The sequence below is a fragment of the Neophocaena asiaeorientalis genome, unplaced genomic scaffold (assembly GCF_003031525.2).
Source record: "Neophocaena asiaeorientalis asiaeorientalis breed wild unplaced genomic scaffold, Neophocaena_asiaeorientalis_V1.1 scaffold265, whole genome shotgun sequence".
NCBI lineage: Eukaryota > Metazoa > Chordata > Mammalia > Artiodactyla > Phocoenidae > Neophocaena > Neophocaena asiaeorientalis.
In genome coordinates, this window is record NW_020172172.1 from 2,012,717 (window position 1) to 2,032,713 (window position 19,997).

The following is a 19,997-nucleotide window of genomic DNA, read 5'->3' on the forward strand; positions in this document are numbered from 1 at the left end:
CGCCGCGGTGAGGGCGTATCTGCCTGCGCTTCGCTGCCCGGGGCGGGAATCTGGAGTAATGGTTTCTGTGTTTTATCACTTCTCCCAATTATGCAAACAAAGCGTATTCATAACATGGAATTAGATGACGCGGGTGAGCGTTAGAAAAGTGAAAGTACCCGCAATCCGTTGTTTTCCGTTCGGAGGCTTCCTGACCTTTTAAAATTTGTGCACGATTATGCAAACTCTTGTTTGCATATATGTACAAATATATATTTTTAAGAAGTGGGATTATTTTACTAGTTTTTAAAGATATATAATCCATATATTTTATTTTTAATTAAAAAAATTGAGGTGTAATCCACATAGAACAACATAGTGGTTTTAGGTGTACAGCGTGATTCCGTATTTGTATACTGTTGCTTTTAAAAAGCTTTTTTTAGTAGTATTGTGATAAAGTGCACATAACATTTACCACACGATACATAAAAATCGATCATTTAAGCCATTTAAAAGTGTATAATTCAGTGGCATTATGTACATTCATATTATTGCTTTTTGAAAATTATATCGTCTTCAACTTGTGGAATGCATTTGTTCATATAGTGGTTAAATTTGGGGCCAGCAGTGTGACACCACTGAGACATATTTTTGCAGGTATAATTTAAAAAAAATTTTTGTTTTCCGTAGTACACATTACATGAAGCTGTAAATGCTCAACAAGTGATGTGTATTAGGTTGATTGTTTTCAGAATGAAAGAGTACTATATAAAATACAGTTTTTAAACACAAGGTAAAGCTGTAACCTAAAACCAACCACTCTACTGTCTTCTCACTTACATTGGCCTAAGAAATCAGAGAATGTTCACCTTCTTAAAAGTGTGGCGCAGTGGTTGAGAGTCCGCCTGCCGATGCAGGGGACACGGGTTCGTGCCCCGGTCTGGGAAGATCCCACATGCCGCGGAGCGGCTGGGCCCATGAGCCATGGCCACCGAGCCTGTGCGTCCGGAGCCTGTGCTCCGCAATGGGAGAGGCCCCAACAGTGAGAGACCCGCGTACCACACACACACACACACACACACACACACACACACACACACACAAACACAAACCCTTTTTATTTTGAATAATTGCAGACACACAGAGGGTGTCAGAACATTACAGAATTCCCTTATATCTTTACCTGGTTTACCTAAAGGTAATGTCTTGCATAACTACAGTACAGTCATCAAACTTAAGAAATTTGCAGGGGTCCAATACTATTAATTAAACTGCTGATTTATCCAGAGTTCATCACTGTCTCGCTAATGTTCTTTTTCTGTTCCAGGATCCAGTCTACAATCCCTCATTCTATTTAGTTGTCACGTCTTCTAGTCTCCTTCAGTCTGTGACAGTTCCTCAGTTTTACTTGTTTTTCATGATTTTGAAGTATTTTGTATTTGTGATTTTAGAGTGACCCTCTCGATTTGGTTTTGTCAGATGTTCTGCTTAGATTGAGGATGATATCGATATGTCTTCTTACTGGTATACTACTCTCTTTGTTTTTGGTTGTGTGGGGTCTTAGTTGCGGCTCGTGGGCTCCTTAGTTGTGGCAGGCGGGCTCCTTAGTTGCAACTCGCCAGCTCCTTAGTTGTGGCATGTGAACTCTTAGTTGTGGCATGCATGTGGGATCTAGTTCCCTGACCAGGGATCGAACCCCAGCCCCCTGCATTGGGAGCGCGGAGTCTTATCCACTGCGCCACTAGGGCAGTCACTAAATTATTCTAACTTTGGCCATTGGGAATGCTTTCAAGTTGGCTCCTGTTTCCCCTTACATGCTCCTTTCCTTTTTTGTGTCTTTCTCTGATTTTCAGGCACCACAAGCTATTCATCTTGTATTTTCACCTCCCCCAGCCCTGGAATCAACCATTTCTGCAAGGATTCCTGGTTTCGTTTATTGTAGAATGGTATTGAGAAACCAAATTTTGGGCACTAGGTTGAGTTCATTTCTTAATTGGTAAATTGGTGTAAATGTTATTTTAACATTTTAAATGTGTACTAGAAGCAATCTTTCTTTAGTGGCAATTGTCTTAGAAACTTGTTTGTTTATTATTAGTGTATAAAATAAACCTTATGTACCCTCTCACTGGCAGGAAAAAGATGAGAACAAGAGATTACTTAATGGGGATTTTAAAAGGAAATCAAAATTACATTGCATATTGCTTTGCAATGTTGTGTTGCTTTCTGCTGTGTAACAGGGTGAATCAGCTATATGTATACATGTGTCCCCACATCCCCTCCCTCTTGCGCGAGCAAATATTTATTGATTACCTATTGTGTGTCAGGTAATGGGGACCTATTGTAATAAATATGGCAGCTCAAAATCCTAATCTTATGAAGTTTACGCTGTAATTGGGGAAAAAGGGAACAATAGGCACATCATTGAAATTTCTGAATATATTACCTAAAAGTTATGTAACCTAAAATGTATGTAAGAAAGAAAACAGAAATTCATAGAACACCAATGACTTAGATATAATTTAAAAATAATCCTTCTTTGACACATCTGTTGACATAGTATTTCTTAAAGATGTGTCGTACTGAAAAATGGGGAATACTGTAGTGCCATTCTATTGGCACATACTCTTGGAGATTCCCAATTAATATATTACCATGCTCTGAAAAGTTCTGAAAGTAAGATATGTTTCGTTTTCTTTAAGCTTTCCAAAGCTTGTATTTTTTTTTTTTACAAATGCAGCTCTGTAGTTTTTACCAGATCATATAAAAATGTATTTGAAATACTATCATTAAAGAACAGTATAAAGAAGCAAATATAAATCATCTGAAGTCACACCATCCTGAGATAACCACATAAACATTTTGCTGCTGCTGTTCCTTTCTTTCATCTCTCCACAGCTGTATAACGACACAGTCAAATGTGTATTTAGAGATTGTTCTAAAATACTGTCCTTATTGTATATGCACTTTTCTCTTTTTTCCTTTTCTCTCACCTCTCCATCCTCCATCCTGAAAATCACTATTAAGGATCTGGCTGTTACTTTGTTCCATATTCATATTATCATGTACAAGTTTTTGTGTAAGAAGATGTTAAATGGGATTGGTCCTGTACTCAGAGTGGGCTGAAACCCTAAACAGAAATGGTGAATGATAAGTGTCAAAACCATTCTAACCATTTTTAGAGAGAGGCCCCAGAAACATTTTCACGTGACTTATTAAAAGGTGAACAAAATTGGGCCTGTGAATCTTAGTCACCCCCCAACTTGAGCCTATGTGTGAATATTTATTTATATGAAGAGTGTTGGTTGGCTTGACAGTGAGCCAGCATTTCCTCTTCCTCATATAGCAGGGGATGCTATCTTCCCAGGTGCCAATCCAAGTGCAAGAGTAGGGAGTGAGGAAGGCAGTAATAAAGTCCTTTGAGAAGATTAAAGGAGGCTTGCATAAGAAGATTCTGCCATGTTATTTTCTGACTGGATGCTTGTTGACCTAAGGAAACTAACTCATCAGCCCAGCCAGCACCACATCCACTTGTATTACAAAAGAATTCTGAGAATATGATATAGTCCTACAAGAGTTTGGGGAATACGCCATAAAATCAGAGGCTGCTAGAATTCCCCTGACATCAGCATAAGAAGAGAAGATTGTGATGGGAGTAAAGTACACTTCCACAGATGTGGGGCAAGAGGGTAAGTTTTCCATAAGTCAAATGATACCATAGATGTAAGTAGGCTGAAGCTGCCTTAAAAGAATCCCCTTTCAGGGTACCTGGCAGAAGGAAACGACCCCAAATATAAATCCTTTGAAAAGGAGGTAAGAGAAAAATTTAAAAGGATAAGCCAAAAGTGCATCACGCAGGCTTCCCTGGTGGCTCAGTGGTTGAGCATCTGTCTGCCGATGCAGGGGACGCGGGTTCGTGCCCCGGTCTGGGAAGATCCCACATGCCGCGGAGTGGCTGGGCCCGTGAGCCATGGCCACTGAGCCTGCGCGTCCGGAGCCTGTGCTCTGCAGCGGGAGAGGCCACAACAGTGAGAGGCCCACATACCGCAAAAAAAAAAACAAAACAAAAGAAAAGTGCATCACTCAAATTAGGAAAAGGTGGACTATGAAAGGCCACTTCATCAAGGTGCCTGGGGTAGGGGTGCCAACGAAGAATCTACAAATGCATTCTCAAGAGGAGCTAGCAGCAGTTGGATGTCTGCCATAACAGACAGCATATAAGAGCCAAGAAAGAACTCCAGACAGCATCAGATTTTGCCTGGTTGCCTCTCATTTCTTTTCCCTGCTCTGACACTGGAAGAATCAGCAAGAAAGTGAGGAAGGCAAGCAGAACAAGATAGAAAAACAGTGAAAGAATAGATGATACTGCATCACTGCTCACCCCGTCCCTTCTCATCTTCCTCACTGCCGCTTTGCAAGAAGCAAGAATCCAGCCTGAGCTAGGGGTAAGGGAGAAGATTTGAATTGGTTGAGAGATTGAAGTTTTGGTATTAAGTTAGACTGGGTTTTTTATTATCTTTCTAAAGAAATATTTGTTTATTTATTTGGCTGCCTCAGGTTTTAGTTGCAGCACACAGGATCTTTGTTGCCGCACCTTTTTAGTCGCAGAATGCAGGATCTTTAGTTGCGGCATGCAGGATCTAGTTCTCTGACCAGGGATCGAACTTGGGCCCCTTGCGTTGGGAGTGCAGAGTCTTAGCTACTGGCCTGTCAGGGAAGTCCCGGTTTTTTATTATCTTAAAAAATGGGTGGAATTGCCAAGAGATCTGAGATCAAGATTAATTCAGGGACAAGGAATATCCCAGAAAGTCTGTTTGGTCATCAGTGGAGAAAAGTAAGTTATTTCCTTTTTGCATTCCCTTGAGACTATCACATTTAATAAATAATATATAGATATAGATAGATACATATAGATATCTTGTATATATATATCGTGTGTGTATCACTATTAAATATATAAAATGCAAAAAAAATTACATTGCATGTAAGATGATAGAGCAAAATGACAGAAAGAAGAAAATGTCCCTGAAAAATGCCCATATGCTTGCTTGGGATTTCCCATGTTCTTTTTTTTTTTAATATACATTTATTTACTTTTGGCTGCGTTGAGTCTTCGTTGCTTCGCGCAGGCTTTCTCTAGTTGCGGTGAGCGGGGGCTACTCTTCGTTGCAGTGGGCGGGCCTCTCATCTCACTGGCGTCTCTTGTGGAGCACGGGCTCTAGGCGCGTGGGCTCAGTAGTTGTGGCTCGCAGGCTCTAGAGCACAGGCTCAGTAGTTGTGGCGCACAGGCCTAGTTGCTCCGCGGCATGTGGGATCTTCCCAGACCAGGGCTCGAACCTGTGTCTCCTGCATTGGCAGGCGGATTCTTAACTACTATGCCACCAGGGAAGTCACTTATTTTCCTTACCCCATCCCCTTCTTTCGCAGCAAAGCTTCGTTTCTCTGCCAAAACTTCAGCAGCTTCGTCAGCACGCATGATCCCAAAGTAGTTCTTCAATTGATTCTCCATCCCCTTGTAGCAGCACTGCAGTTTCTTTTATCTGGATGGTGGTGGGGATATTGAATAATAGCCTCTGAACTGAGAAGAAACTTTGAGACCAAAACGTGAAGCAGGCAACTCCATGAAGTATAATTATGATGTTTATTGTGGGTACTTACATAGGGGCAGTACGGGCGGACAACCACCAGAGGCATTTGCAGCTGAACTCTATGCTGCCAGAAGGGGCGTGGGGGAATTTATTTATTTATTTTATTTATTTTTTAAAAAATGTTTTCTTATTTATTTTATTGATTTATTTTTGGCTGCACTGGGTCTTTGTTGCTGTGCGCAGGCTTACTCTAGTTGCGGAGAGCCAGGGCTACTCTTCGTTGTGGTGTGCGGGCTTCTCATTGCGGTGGCTTCTCTTGTTGCAGAGCACGGGCTCTCTAGAGCACAGGCTCAGTAGTTGTGGCACACAGGCTTAGTTGCTCCGCGGCATGTGGGATCTTCCTGGCCCAGGGCTCGAACCCATGTCACCTGTATTGGCAGGCGGATTCTTAACCACTGCACCACCAGGGAAGCCCTGGCATGGGGGAATTTAAAGGGACCAAAGCTAAAGATAGAATCTGACTACTAAGCGAGAAGCACATTCGTGCCAGTGGGAACTGGGGGTTTCTCCTCCCTTCTGAGGTCTCATGAACATTATTCCTCATGGACCATTAACCATCTGGACTAGCAAAATGCGTTCTTCCAGTTTTCGTATCAGATGAAGGCAAGAGTAAGAGTTGATAGGGAACTTATCTGGCTTTGGGTGCATTCCTTGTGAGTAGGCTAAAGCTCAGAAAGGGGACTGTGGGCCTAAGATGGAGCTGACAAAGTGAAGTCAGTGTGGTCCAGCCACATAGATGGCATGCTTTCTTCATCCCATCTCAGTTTACAGTCATCTGTTTGGAGAGTCTTAGCAGTACTTGCTGAGTTCAGGAGATGTTTGTAGGTGATGATGGCTTCTGGTTGAAGTAACGGTTCTTTAAATTTTCTTAACAGTGGTGGGAGGTGGAAGGTTCCACCCTTTCAGGGGAAGATGACCATCATCTGTGACTTGGTGCACTGAGTAATGGGGCCACTTTACAACAGGTGCCAAGGTCTGCAGTCTACCTCATACTTCAGTTGGAGGTTGGAGGGAATGAAAAGTGCCCATTGAACTGAGAAGATACCTTAAGACTGAAAAAGAAGGCAGGCAGCTCCATATAGTCAATGGATCAGTTTATTAGAGGGTAATTTACTCACATGGTGAGATCAGGTGGGTGAACTAGAAGCATTTGCAGCTGCACTCCGCACCACTGAGGGGCCTCTGGGACAGTTTTATTGTTAACCTAGGTATGGGGGGGTATGTGCTTGGAAATAGGAAGTGCATTTCTTTTTTTTTCCCGGAAGTGCATTTCTAAGTCAAGTTTTATGAATGGGTAATTCGTCTGGTGGGCGATGGGAATGTGTCAGTGAAGGTCTTCATCGCTGTTTGGAGACTGTTAGAGCATAGATGCCACCTGGAACTAATGATCCTGAAACAATATCTATTAACTACAAAGCCCTTGATGACAGAAAAGTGATTTTACCTCATAGTACAGTCACAGGAAGGGTCACTGGAGGGACAGGAGGAATTGAATGGGCCCATGATGGTGGCAGTTATGCTAACAGCCATACATACTTCTTTGTAGACTCTTGGTTTGATTTTGTTTTAATATGCTCTTTCTTGCTTTTTTCTTTTGCATGTTGTGGTTTGGGGCAGCATTTTACTCTCTTTTGTTCTCTACCTCAGTTGTCAATTTTTGTCTTACTTTGTTCTCAGTTCAACCAGCCTTCTTCGGTTTGGTTGTTGACTCAGTGGCTAAAACAGAACAAGGGTCAGCGGGGGTTTTTTTCCCTTTTGCAGTTACTTGAGCTGCAGCCACTGTCTACATACAACTGCCCTTCAAGGACATGTAACCTATTCTGCTGAGTGCCCACCTTTTCAGTCCTGGGAGCTGGTACTCAGTACCTTTTTTTTTTTTTAATTGGCTGCACCACGTGGCATGCGGGATCTTAGTTCCTTAGTTTCCTGACCAGGGATTGAACCTGGTCAGTGAAAGCGTCTAGTCCTAACCACTGGACCTCCAGGGAATTCCAGTTGCTTTGTTTTTTAAGCAGAATTATTGATCACTTTGCTGATTATAAAAATAATGTACAGTTCAGGGAACATAGACGAATAGGAATGGAAAGCCCTCTAATCCCACTTGCCAGAGGAGATTACTGCTGAAAACACTTCGGTGGCCAAGGCTTAGGAACTTTTTTGTGCATATGCAAACTGTGCTTTATTTTTATTTTGTTTAAGACATAAGTGAGCTCATAAGTATAATTTCTAAAACTTGCCTCTTAATTTACTTTTTTGGGGGGGAAATTGGGAAAAGACAAAAAATACAAAGAAGAAAATAATAGGCAGGTGTATTTCCAACACACAGGAGTAACCTAACATTTCGGCATATTTGCAGTCATCATTGTACAATCTTAAAAGAAAAAGAGACCTTGAACATAAATGTTGCGTTAAAAAAATCAAATCACTACAAATAAAGTCTCCCTTTAACTGTTATTTCCAACCTCTCCACTTCCACAATCAGTAGGAATTTTTGTAAATCTTTTTAGGCCATTTAAAAACCTTTCGAGTGCTTTTATGTACATCAGACCTAAGAAATTTACACATAAATATGATTTTAGGTTTTTTCTCCAATTATACCTAAGTTCTTTTTAACTTAGCATACGTTTTTGATACTGTTGGGAAAAGCAGTCAGGCGCAGCTACTTCTCTCTAGCATAACTCTGCAAGAGTAGCCCTGGCTGAGGACATTTTCTTGCAAAGAAATCAAGAGCCCTCACTCAGCCTGTGCTGTGCTTACAGCCTTTTGAGGGACTACCTTTACCGGTTCAGTGCTTAATGTGTACCCCTTTTTTCTTCTTTTTTTTTGAGAATTATGTTTTTTTTAAAAAATTTATTTTATTTTATTTTGGGCTGCATTGGGTCTTTGTCACTGTGCGCAGGCTTTTCTCTGGTTGTGGTGAGTGGGGGATACTCTTCGTTGTGGTGCGTGGGCTTCTCTTGTTGCTGAGCATGGGCCCTAGGCATGTGGGCTTCAGTAGTTGTGGCACATAGGCCCAGTAGTTGTGGCTCGCAGGCTCTAGAGTGCAGGCTCAGTAGTTGTGGTGCACGGGCTTAGTTGCTTTGTGGCATGTGGGATCTTCCCAGACCAGGGCTCGAACCCGTGTCCCCTGCATTGGCAGGTGGATTGTTAACTACTGTGCCACCAGGGAAGCCCCCCTTTTTTCTTCTTAGGTGCATGTGTCAATGGCCCCCAGGCCCTCCCTTGCTTTCTGTATTTCAGACCCCATGGGTAAGGGGCCAAGGTCCTTCTACTGTATCATGAAGGGTGGTGCTGGTATCTGTTCCACCTGCATGGCTTTGGCTGCGAAGTGGATCCGTTGGTCGTGGGGGACCAATGGTTTGCAGGGGGTTGAATCTTGTACACTCTATTTTCTTCTCTTGCTCTAAGCGAACACTGTATCACTTGAGCCTCGTGTGTGTTGTCTGTTCTCAGGAACTTAGAATTACGCTCTGGTCTCTTCTGTGGGTGGCACTGAGCTGCTTTTTAACCTTGGCTGCATAGCTTGACCACCCAGTGAACAGTGAAACAATTGTATTCTTTCTTAAAGGTCAAGCACAGTCTTTTAAATTGTTGTATGGTATTTCATCCTATAAAGTGCTACACTTTTATTTAGTTGTATTGATGGGCAAGTAGGTCATTTCCAATATTGTGTTATTACAAAGAGTACTCTAGTGAACACCTGTGTAAATGCCTCAGTACCTGTGCAAGTGTTTTTCCAGGGAGCTTCCTAGAACTGAAATTTCAGGGGCATAGGTAATATGGCTTTTTAGTTTCACTGCAGACTTTCAAACTACTTTTCCTAGTGGCTGTAAACATTTATACTTCTGTCCAGTGGTTTGTGCTTTTGTTCTTTTTTTTTTTGGACAAGAGGTTTTAAAATACTGACATAGTCATATATCACCCTTTTTCCTTTGTTTTCTTAAGAAATCCTTGGTTACCCCAGGGCTCTTACTCCTTTTTGTTTTAATATTTATTTATTTATTTATTTGGCTGCGTCAGGTCTTTGTTGCGGCACACAGGATCTTTAGTCGCGGTATCGAACTCTTAGTTGTGGCATGTGAGATCTAGTTTCCTGGCCAGGGATCGAACCCAGCCCCCCTGCATTGGGAGCATGGAGTTTTAGCCACTGGACTGCCAGGGAAGTCCCTGTTTTTGAAGTTAAATCTTTAGCTAGAACTCGTTTTTTGTGTGATCCCCTGCAGGTACTGAAGGATGGCTGTATCCGTCTATCTAGGAATGGAGTTGCAAGTAGTAACTGTACGTTTAACTTAATGATGCGTGACTGTTTTCCAGTGTGGCTGCACAATTTACATTTCCACCAGCAGTGTATGAGTGTTCCAGTATTTATCTCTACATCCTTACCAACATATGTTATTTTCTGACTGTTCGATTCTAGCCATCCTAGTGGATGTGAAGTGGTATCTTATTGTGGTGTTGATGTGCTTTTCCCTGATGACTAATGTTGTTGAGGATCCTCTGTGTTTTTCAGCCATCTTTATATTTTCTTTGGAGAAATGTCTGTTAAGATGCTTTGTCTAATTTTAATTGTGTTGTCTTTTTATTATTGAATTGTAAGTTATTTATATTTTCTAGTGACAAGTCCCTTATAAGATATGTAATTTGTAAATTTTTTTTTCCCACTCTGTGGGTTGTCTTTTTACTTTCTTCATGAGACCTTTGAAGCACAAGAATTTTAATTTAGGTGAAGTCCAATTTATCTATTTTTTCTTTTTTTTGCATGTGGGATGCATTTGGTAGAATCCATTGACTAATCCATTGTCACAAAGTATTACACTTACATTTTATAAGAATATTATAGTTTTAGCTTCTTACATTTGGGTCTTTGATCCATTTTGAGTTAATTTTTGTATATTGTATTATGTAGGGGTCCAACTTGATTCTTATTCATGTAGACATATAGTTGTCCATGTACCACTTGTTGAAAAGACTATTCTTCCACCCTTTGTGTGGTCTTGGCACACTCGTTAAAAATAAATTGACCATAGACAATTTGTGGACTCTTAATTCTGTTTCATTGATCTTTATGTCTTTCCTTATGCCAGAACCACACTGTCTTGGTGACTGCTGCTTTTTTATAAAGTAAGTTATGAAATCTATTCTCCCAGCTTACGCTTTTTAGTTTTAGTGTTTCAATTTTTTAATAGACTATACTCACTCAAAGTTATTATAAAATATTGCTGTAGTCCCTGTGCTGGACAATACATGCTTGTAGCTTATTTATTTCATACATAGTAGTTTGTACCTCTTAATCCTCTACCCCTGTCGTGCCCCTCCTCCCTTCCCTCTCCCTATTGGTAACCACAAATGTTTTCTCTGTTTCTGTTTTGTTATATTCATTTGTTTGTTTCATGTTAAATTTTAATTAATTAATTTCTTTGGCCATGCCACACGGCATGTGGGATCTTAGTTCCCTTACCAGGGATCGAACCCATGCCCCCTGCATTGGAAGCTCGGAGTCTTAACCACTGGACTGCCAGGGAAGTCCCTGTTTCATTTTTTAGATTGCATATTTAAGTGATAACATACAGTATTTGTCTTTCTTTTTCTGATTTATTTCACTAAGCTTAATACCCTCCAGGTCCAACCATGTTGCAAATGGCAAAATTTCATTCTTATTTATGGCTGAGCAATATTCCACATCTTCCTTATCCGTTCATTTGTTGATGGACACTTAGGTTGCTTCCATGTCTTGGCTATTGTACATAATGCTTTTATAAGCACGGGGGTGCATGTATCTTTTCAAATTAGTGTTTTTGTTTTCTTTGGGTATATACCCAAGAGTGGAATTGCTGGATTATATGATGGTTCTATTTTTAGTTTTTTGAGGAACCTTCATACTGTTTTCCATGGTGGCTGCACGAATTTACATTCCCACTAACAGTGTACTAGGGTTCCACATGCTCACCAACATTTGTTATTTGTGATCTTTTTGATGATAACCATTCTGACTGTGGCTGATTGTGGCTTTGATTTGCATTTTTCTGATGATTAGCAGTGTTGAACATCTTTTCATGGGCCTGTTGGCTGTCTATATGTCTTCTTTGGAAAAATGCCTATTCAGGGTTTCTGTCCATTTTTTAGTTTGGTTGTTTGTTTTTTTGACATTGAGTTGTGTGAGCTGTTTATATATTTTGGATTTTAACCCTTTATCGGTAATATAGTTTGCAAATATTTTCTTCCATTCAGTAGATTCTCTTTTCATTTTGTCAGTGGTTACCTTTGCTGTGCAAAAGCTTCTATGTTTAATTAGGTACCATTTGTTTATTTTTGCTTTTGTTTCTTTTTGCCTTAGGACACAGATCCAAAAAAATATTGCAATGATTTATGTCAAAGAGTGTTCTTCCTATGTTTTCTTCAAGGAGTTTTATGGTTTCTGATCTTAACATTTAGGTCTTTAATCCATTTTGAGTTTAATCTTTACTTCATTTTGAGTTTATTATGGTGTGAGAAAATGTTCTAACTTTTCATTCTTCTACATGTAGCTGTCCAGTTTTCCCAACACCACTTATTGAGGAGACTGTCTTTTTTTACATTGTAAGTCTTGCCTCCTTTGCCGTAGATTATTTGATCATAAATGTGTGGGTTTATTTCTGGACTCTATTCTGTTCCACTGATTTATGTGTCTTGTATGTGTGTGTGTGTGCGTGCGCGCGCACATGTGTAGCACCATACTGTTTTGATTACTGTAGCTTTGTAGTGTAGTCTTAAGTCAAGGAGCATATCTCTAACTTTGTTCTTTTTTCTCAAGATCGCCTTAGCTATTCGGGATCTTCTGTGGTTTCATATAAATTTTAGGATTATTTGTTTTAGTTCTCTGAAAAATGCTGTGGGTTTTTTGATAGGGATTGCATTAAATCTGTAGCTTGTTTTAGGTAGTATGGACATTTTAACAATATTAATTCTTCCAATCCATAACCACAGGATTTCTTTCCATTTCTTTGTTTCATCTTCGGTTTTCTTCAATAATGTTTTTTTTTTAATTAATTAATTTACTGGCTGTGTTGGGTCTTTGTTGCTGTGTGCAGGCTTTCTCTAGTTGTGGCGAGTGGGGGCTGCTCTTTGTTGCAGTGCATGGGCTTCTCATTGCATTGGCTTCTCTTGTTGTGGAGCATGGGCTCTAGGCACGCGGGGCTTCAGTAGTTGTGGCACGTGGGCTCTAGAGTGCAGGCTCAGTAGTTGTGGTGCACGGGCTTAGTTGCTCTGCAGCATGTGGGATCTTCCCGGACCAGGGCTTGAACCCGTGTCACCTGCATTGGCAGGCAGATTCTTAATCACTGCACCACCAGGGAAGTTCCTCAATAATGTTTTATAGTTTTCAAAGTATATAGGTCTTTCACCTCCTTGGATAAGTTTATTCCTAGGTATTCTATTCCTTTTGATGCAATTTTAAATAAGGTTGTTTTCTTGCATTTTCTTTCTGATTCTTCATTACAAGTAAATAGAAAAGCAATAGATTTGTGTATATTAATCTTGTATCCTGCAACCTTACTGAATTAATTTAGTCTAACAGTTTTTTGGTGGAAGCTTTGGAGACTTTAGGGTTTTCCATATATAGTATTATGTCATCTGCAAATAGGGACATTTTTACTTCTTCCCTTCCAGTTTGGTTGCCTTTTATTTTTTTTTCTTGTCTGATTACTGTGGCTAGGATTTCCAGTACTGTGTTAAGTAAAAGTGGCGAGAGTGGGCATCCTTGTCTTGTTCCTGATTTTCGAGGGAAAACTTTGAGCTTTTCATCCTATGGTGTTAGCTGTGGGTATGTCGTAAATGGCCTTTGTTACGTTGAGATATTTCCCTGTAAGTCAACTTTGAAGAGAATTTTTATCATGAATGGATTTAAATTTTGTCAGATGCTGTTTCTGCATCTATTGAGATCATGTGGTTTTTATTCTTTATTTTGTTAATGTGGTGTATCTCATTTATTGATTTACGGATGTTGAGCCATCCTTGCATCCCTGGAATAAATCCCATTTGATCATGGTGTGTGATCCTTTTTATATATTGTTGAATTTGGTTTGCTAATATTTTGTTGAGGATTTTTGTGTCTAGGTTCATCAGAGATGCTGGCCTGTAATTTTCCTTTTCTGGTAGTGTCTTTGTCTGGTTTTGGTATCAAGGTAATGTTGGCATTGTACAATGAATTTGGGAGTGTTCTCTCCTCTTCAAAAGTTTGAGAGGAATAGGTATTAGCTCTTCTTTATATGTTTGGTAGAATTCCCCTGTGAAGCCATCCAGTCCCGAGATTTTGTTTGTTGGGAGTTTTTGATTTCTAATTTAATTTCACTACTAGCGATTGGTTTGTTCGGATTGTCTGTTTATGATTCAGCCTTGGAAGAGTGTAGGTTTCTAGAAATTTATCCATTTCTTCTAGGTTGTCCAGTTTGTTGGCATGTAACTTTTTGTAGTATTCTCTTAGGATTTTTTTTGCATCTCTGTGATATCGGTTGTAGTTTCTCCTCTTTCATTTATTATTTTGTTTTCTTGGGTCTTTTCTCTTTTTTTGTTAAAGAGCCTGGTTAAAGGCTTATCAGTTTTGTTTATCTTTTCAAAAAAAAACCCCAGACAGTTCTTAGTTTTATTGATCTTTTATGTTGTTTTAAATCTCAATTTTATTTATTTTCTCTTTGGTCTTTATTATTATTATTATTTCTTCTGCTGACTTAGGGCTTCATTTATTCTTCTTTTTCTAATTCCTTTAGATGGTAAGTTTGATTGTTTATTTGAGATTTTTCTTGTTTCTTGAGATAGGCCTGTATTGCTATAAACAACTGCTTTATCTGTGTCTCATAGATTTCGGAAAGTTGTGTTTTTATTTTTATTTGTCTCAAGGTACTTTCAGATGTCCTCTTTGATTTCTTCTTTGACCCATTGGTGTTTTAGTAGCATGTTTAGTCTCCACATGTTTGTATTTTTCCCATTTTTCTTCTTGTAATTGATTTCTAGTTTCATATCATTGTGATTGGAAAAAATGCTTGATATACTTTCTGTCCTCTTAAATTTGTTAAGAGTGTTTTGTGGCTTAGCATGTGATCTATCCTGGAGAATGTTCCATGTGCACTTGAAAAGAATGTGTATTGTGTTGGTTTTGATGGAATGTACTATAGGTATCTATTAAGTCCAGTTGGTCTAATGTGTCATTTAATACCACTTTTTGTTGATTTTATGTCTAGATGATCTGCCCATTGATGTAAGTGGGGTGTTAAAGTCCCCTACTGTTATTGTATTACTGTCAATTTCTCTCTTTATGTCTGTTAATATTTGCTTTTTGTATTTAGGTGCTCATATATTGGGTACATATATGTTAACGAATGTTATATCCTTTTTTTTTTTTTTTTTTTGGCTGTGCCATGTGGCTTGCGTGATTGTAGTTGCCTGATCAGGGATTGAACCTGCGCCTTTGGCAGTGAAAGTCCTAACCACTGGACTGCCAGGGAATTCCCACATATCTTCTTCTTGTATTGATTCCTTTATTATTGTGTAATGTCGGTCTTTGTCTTTCGTTATAGACATCGTTTTAAAGTCTACTTTGTCTGATATGAGTATAGCTGCCTCAGCTTTCTTGTCATCTCCACTTGCTTGAAATATCTTTTTCCATCCCCTCATTTTCAGTCTGTGTGTGTCTTTAGCTCTGAAGTGAGTCTCTTATAGGCAGCATATAGATGGATCTTGTTTTTATATTCAGTTAGCCACCTTTTGTCTTTCGATTGGAGCATTTAGTCCATTGACATTTAAAGTGATTATTGATAAGTACATACTTTTTTGCCATTTTGTTACTTGTTTTTTGTAGTTCTTCTTTGTTCTATTCTTCTGTTCATTTCTTTCTTTGTGGTTTGATGATTTTCTTTAGTAGTATTCTTGTGTTCCTTTCTCTCTAGTAGTTGTATATCTATTATAGGTTATTGATTTGTGGTTATCATGGGGTTCATATATGTTGACCTGTAACTATATCTACTTGTTTTAAACTGATAATCATTTAAGTTCAAAATACATTCTAAACGATTTATATTTTTCATTCATCTCCCCCACATTTTGTTTTTGATTTCATATTTTACATCCATGTTTCTCCCTTAACTGTTTACTGTAGTTACAGTTGATTTTACAATTTTTGTCTTTTAATCTTTGTGCTAGCTTATTTAAGTGGTTGATCCTCAGCCTTTACTATATATTTGCCTTTACTAGTGGGGTTTTTCCTTTCCTATATATATATTTTTAAATTTATTTATTTTTGGCTGCATTGGGTCTTTGTTGCTGCACACAGGCTTTCTCTAGTTGTGGCGAGTGGGGACTACTCTTTGTTGCAGTGCCCGGGCTTCTCATTGCTGTAACTTCTCTTGTTGTGGAGCACAGGCTCTAGGCATGTGGGCTTCAGTAGTTGTAGCACATGGGCTCAGTAGTTGTGGTTCATGGGCTCCAGAGTGCAGGCTCAGTAATTGTGGCACACGGGCTTAGTTGCTCCGCGGCATGTGGGATCTTCCTGGACCAGGGCTCGAACCCGTGTCCCCTGCATTGGCAGGTGGATTCTTAACCACTGCACCACCAGGGAAGTCCCCTTTCCTATAAATGTTTACTTTTTATTGTAGCCTATTCTTTTCCACTTAGAGAAGACTCTTTAACATTTCTTTTAGGGCCTGTTTAGTATCGATGAACTCTTAGTTTTTTTGCGTCTGAGAAGTTCTTTAGCTTTCCATCAATTCTGAATGATAACCTTGTTGGTTAAAGTGTATTAGGTTGTAGGTTTTTCCCCTTTAACACTGTAAATATATCATGCCACTCCCTTCTGGCATGCAAAGTTTCTGCAGAAAAATCTGCTGATTGCCTTATAGGGGTTCCTGTATATATGACTCTTTGTTTTTCTCTTGCTGCCTTTAGAATTCTCTTTATCCTTCATTTTTGCCATTTTAATTATAACATTTCTTGGTGTGGGTCTCTTTGGGTTCATCTTGTTTGGGACTCTCTGAACTTCCTATACCTGGATATCTGCTTCCTTCTTCAGGTTCAGGAATTTTTCAGCCATAATTTCATCAGATACCTTTTCAATCCTTTTTTCTGTCTCTTCTCCTGGAACCCCTATAATGTGAATGTTGATATGCTTGATATTGTTTCAGAGGTCTCTAAAACTGTTCTCGTTTTTTAAAAAAATCTGTTTTTTTCTTTGCTGTTCTGATTGGGTGATTTCTATTATTCTACCTTCCAGTTCACTTGTGCATTCCTTTCTATCAGCTAGTCTGCTGTTAATTCCTCCTAGTGTGTTTCTCATTTCAGTTATTGTATTTTTCATTACTGACTGGTTCTTTTGTACATTTTCTAGTTCCTTTTTAAATTCTCACTGTGTTTATCTGTTCTTTTCCCTAATTTAGTTACCATTCTTATTACTGATGCTTAGAACTCTCTATCTGGTAAATTACTTATTTCTCTTTCATTAGTTTTTTTTTTTTAGGGGATTTCTCTGGTTCTTTCATGTGAGACAGACTCTTCTGTCTTCTCATTTTACTTAACTTTTTGTGTTTCTGTGAAATTAGGTGAAACAAGTTACCTGTCCCAATCTTGAAGGGGTGTCCTTGCGTGAGAGCGTTCCTATACAATCTGTGTGTGCCCAGTGGCTTTGGTGCGAGAGCTGGATCTGACCTGAGCATGAGTCACACCTTCCCCCAGGGTGTGCTCACAGCTCTCACTTTAGTGGGAGGTGGGGCTGGAGATGGAGGGGTTAGAGCTAGAGCCAGGTATGAGCCAGAGCTTCTTCTATGCTCAATAGCCAACACCACCCTGTTGGGAGCAGGGGTGTGTCTCAAGTTGCTGGAGCAAAAGCCGAGGGTCGGGTCCAAGCCTGTTCTGTTTCTTTTAAGTATGTGCTCTCCTCCCTCCCAGGACTGGCACCTTTGCCACCCTTGCCCAGTCTGCTGCCTCTGCATCTCCAGCAATAGCCACCCTCAGATGCAGTGTCAGGTCTGTTGCCCAAGTGTGCACTCTCCTTAGCAATGGCAGCCTTCACCCTAGTGGGGAGCTGCACCAGAGTTAGAGGGACTGGAGTGGTGCCTGCTGGGGCGGTCGCAGGAAACCAGCCAGTGCCCCGGGTGGTTTCAGTCTGCTTCCTTTACTTCCTTTACTTTGTTTCCGGTAGTGTGCGTGCTGTTCACGAGTGGAGCCCTCCTGTAAGTCCCACTGGTTTTCAAAGCAGCCAAGGGGACTCGTCTTCCTGGTGTTGGACTCCAGATCTGGGGTGCCCAATATGTGGTTTGAACCCCTCATTTCCCAGTGCGGATCTGTGAGCCCATGATTATCCCCCTCTTCTGTGTCCCCTCCTCTCGGCTTAGGCCCCAACATAATTTCTTTTCCTCTCTTCCTGCCCTACACCTTGTGGATCTTTCTTTATAGCCTTGGTTGTAGAAGAGTTTTTCTGCCCATCTCCCTCTTGTTTTTAGTAAGAATTGCTCCACATGGAGATGTGTTTTTTTTAAAGAATATTTATTTATTTATTTGGCTGTACCAGGTCTTAATTGCCTAGTGTGGGATCTTCGATTGTGGCATGTGGGATCTTATAGTTGCAGCAAGTGAACTCTTGGTTGCAGCAGGTGGTATCTAGTTCCCTGACCAGGGATTGAACCCGGGCCCCCTGCGTTGGGAGCTCAGAGTCTTAGCCACTGGACCACCAGGGAAGTCCCATAGACGTATTTTTGATGTGTTCTTGGGGATGTGAGCTCATTGTCCTCCTACTCTGCCATCTTTTTTCTACTCTGCCATCTTGATCTCTTCCCTCTCTTCCAGCTTATTCTTTTTCAAGATTGTGTTGTGTATTATGTGGGTCTCTTGAGTTTCCATATGTTAGGATCAGTTTTTCAATTTCTACAAAGAAGCCAGCTGGGATTCTGATAGGAATTGTTTTGAATCTATGGATAAATTTGGACAGTATTGTCATCTTAACAATGTTTTGTCTTCTGATCTGTGAACAACGAATGTCTTTCCATTTATTTAAAGTTTTAATTTCTTCTAACAATGTTTTGTAGTTTTCATAGTATAAGTTTTGTTCTTATTTTGTTAAATTCATTCCTAAGTATTTTATTCTTTTTCATGTGATTGTAGATGGAATTGTTTTCTTAATTTTAGTTTGTTCATTTTTACTATGTAGAAATACCACTGATTTTTTTTTAAAGTAAAAAAAATTTTTTTCTAGTTTTTTTGAGATATCATTGGTATACAGCACTGTATAAGTTTAATGTGGACAGCATAATGATTTGACTTACATACATCATGAAATGATTATCACAGTAAGTTTAGTGAACATCCATCATCTCCTTTAGATACAAAATTAAAGAAATAGAAAAAAATTTCTTCTTGTAAAAAAAAATTTTTTTTTCTTGTGATGAAAATTCTTAGGATTTTCATCTTAACAATTTTTATATATAATGTACAACAGTGTTAATTATATTTATCAAGTTGTACATTACATCCCTAGTACTTATTTATCTTATAACTGGAAGTTTGTACCTTTGACTGCCTTCATCTAGTACCCGCGACCCCTGCCTCTGGTAACCACAAATATGATCCCTTTTCCTGGTCTGCTTGATCCTGACAGGCTCCACTGTGCAAATGTTCATGAGTCCTTTTCTCAGAAATCCAAAGATGATCCTAACTAACAGCATCGACTTTGCACCATCCTTCTCACATCCCTCCCGAACAGTAATGTTGGTTATTTCAGTCTCTTGCCAGTGACTTCTGATGTCCCAGCAAATGGCATTGTCCCCAGCAGTGCTGAAAAGATACTCCCGAGGGCCCAGCAGTGATACATACAACTAACGCAGACTTGCTTGCACTCTGCTGGGTAGACCTTGAACAGGAGTGATGCCTCCAGGCAGGTGGTATGCTGTCCATCCAGCTCAGGCCAAGGCTTCAAGGGAGCGAGGATGCCTTCAGATGGTAAAGAAGGAAGAAGAGGATGAAAGCTACACTTCAGTGCCAGCTGCCAGACCACAGACACTCAATCGTCCTGGCCAGGAGCTGTTCCGCCAGCTCTTCAGACAGCTTCGCTACCATGAGTCTTCTGGGCCTCTAGAGACTCTGAGCCGGCTCCGGGAGCTCTGCCGCTGGTGGCTGAGGCCAGATGTTCTTTCAAAGGCCCAGATTCTGGAGCTGCTGGTCCTGGAGCAGTTCCTGAGCATCCTGCCAGGGGAGCTTCGGACCTGGGTGCAGCTGCATGACCCTGAGAGTGGTGGGGACGTTGTGGCCTTGCTGGAAGAGCTACAGAGGGACTTCTATGGGACACCATGGAGGGTGAGTGTGAGCAAGCGTGCAGTGCCCAGTGAACTCTGCCTGCTCGTGAGCCTGCTTGTGGGGGGG

General features: G+C 40.2%; 1 protein-coding gene across 2 annotated transcripts in view; it reads left to right on the forward strand.

Annotated features, from left to right (window-relative positions):
• The window catches only part of ZNF445 (zinc finger protein 445), a 27,800-nt gene that overhangs the window by 172 nt on the left and 7,631 nt on the right, over positions 1-19,997 (forward strand). The window contains exon 2 of one of the 2 annotated variants that reach the window (XM_024756304.1): positions 19,360-19,931. In XM_024756304.1, the coding sequence (XP_024612072.1) occupies positions 19,503-19,931 (429 nt within the window). In that variant the 5' untranslated portion in view covers positions 19,360-19,502. The remainder of the gene's footprint in view (positions 1-19,359; positions 19,932-19,997) is intronic. The other variant, XM_024756308.1, reaches the window with a different exon arrangement.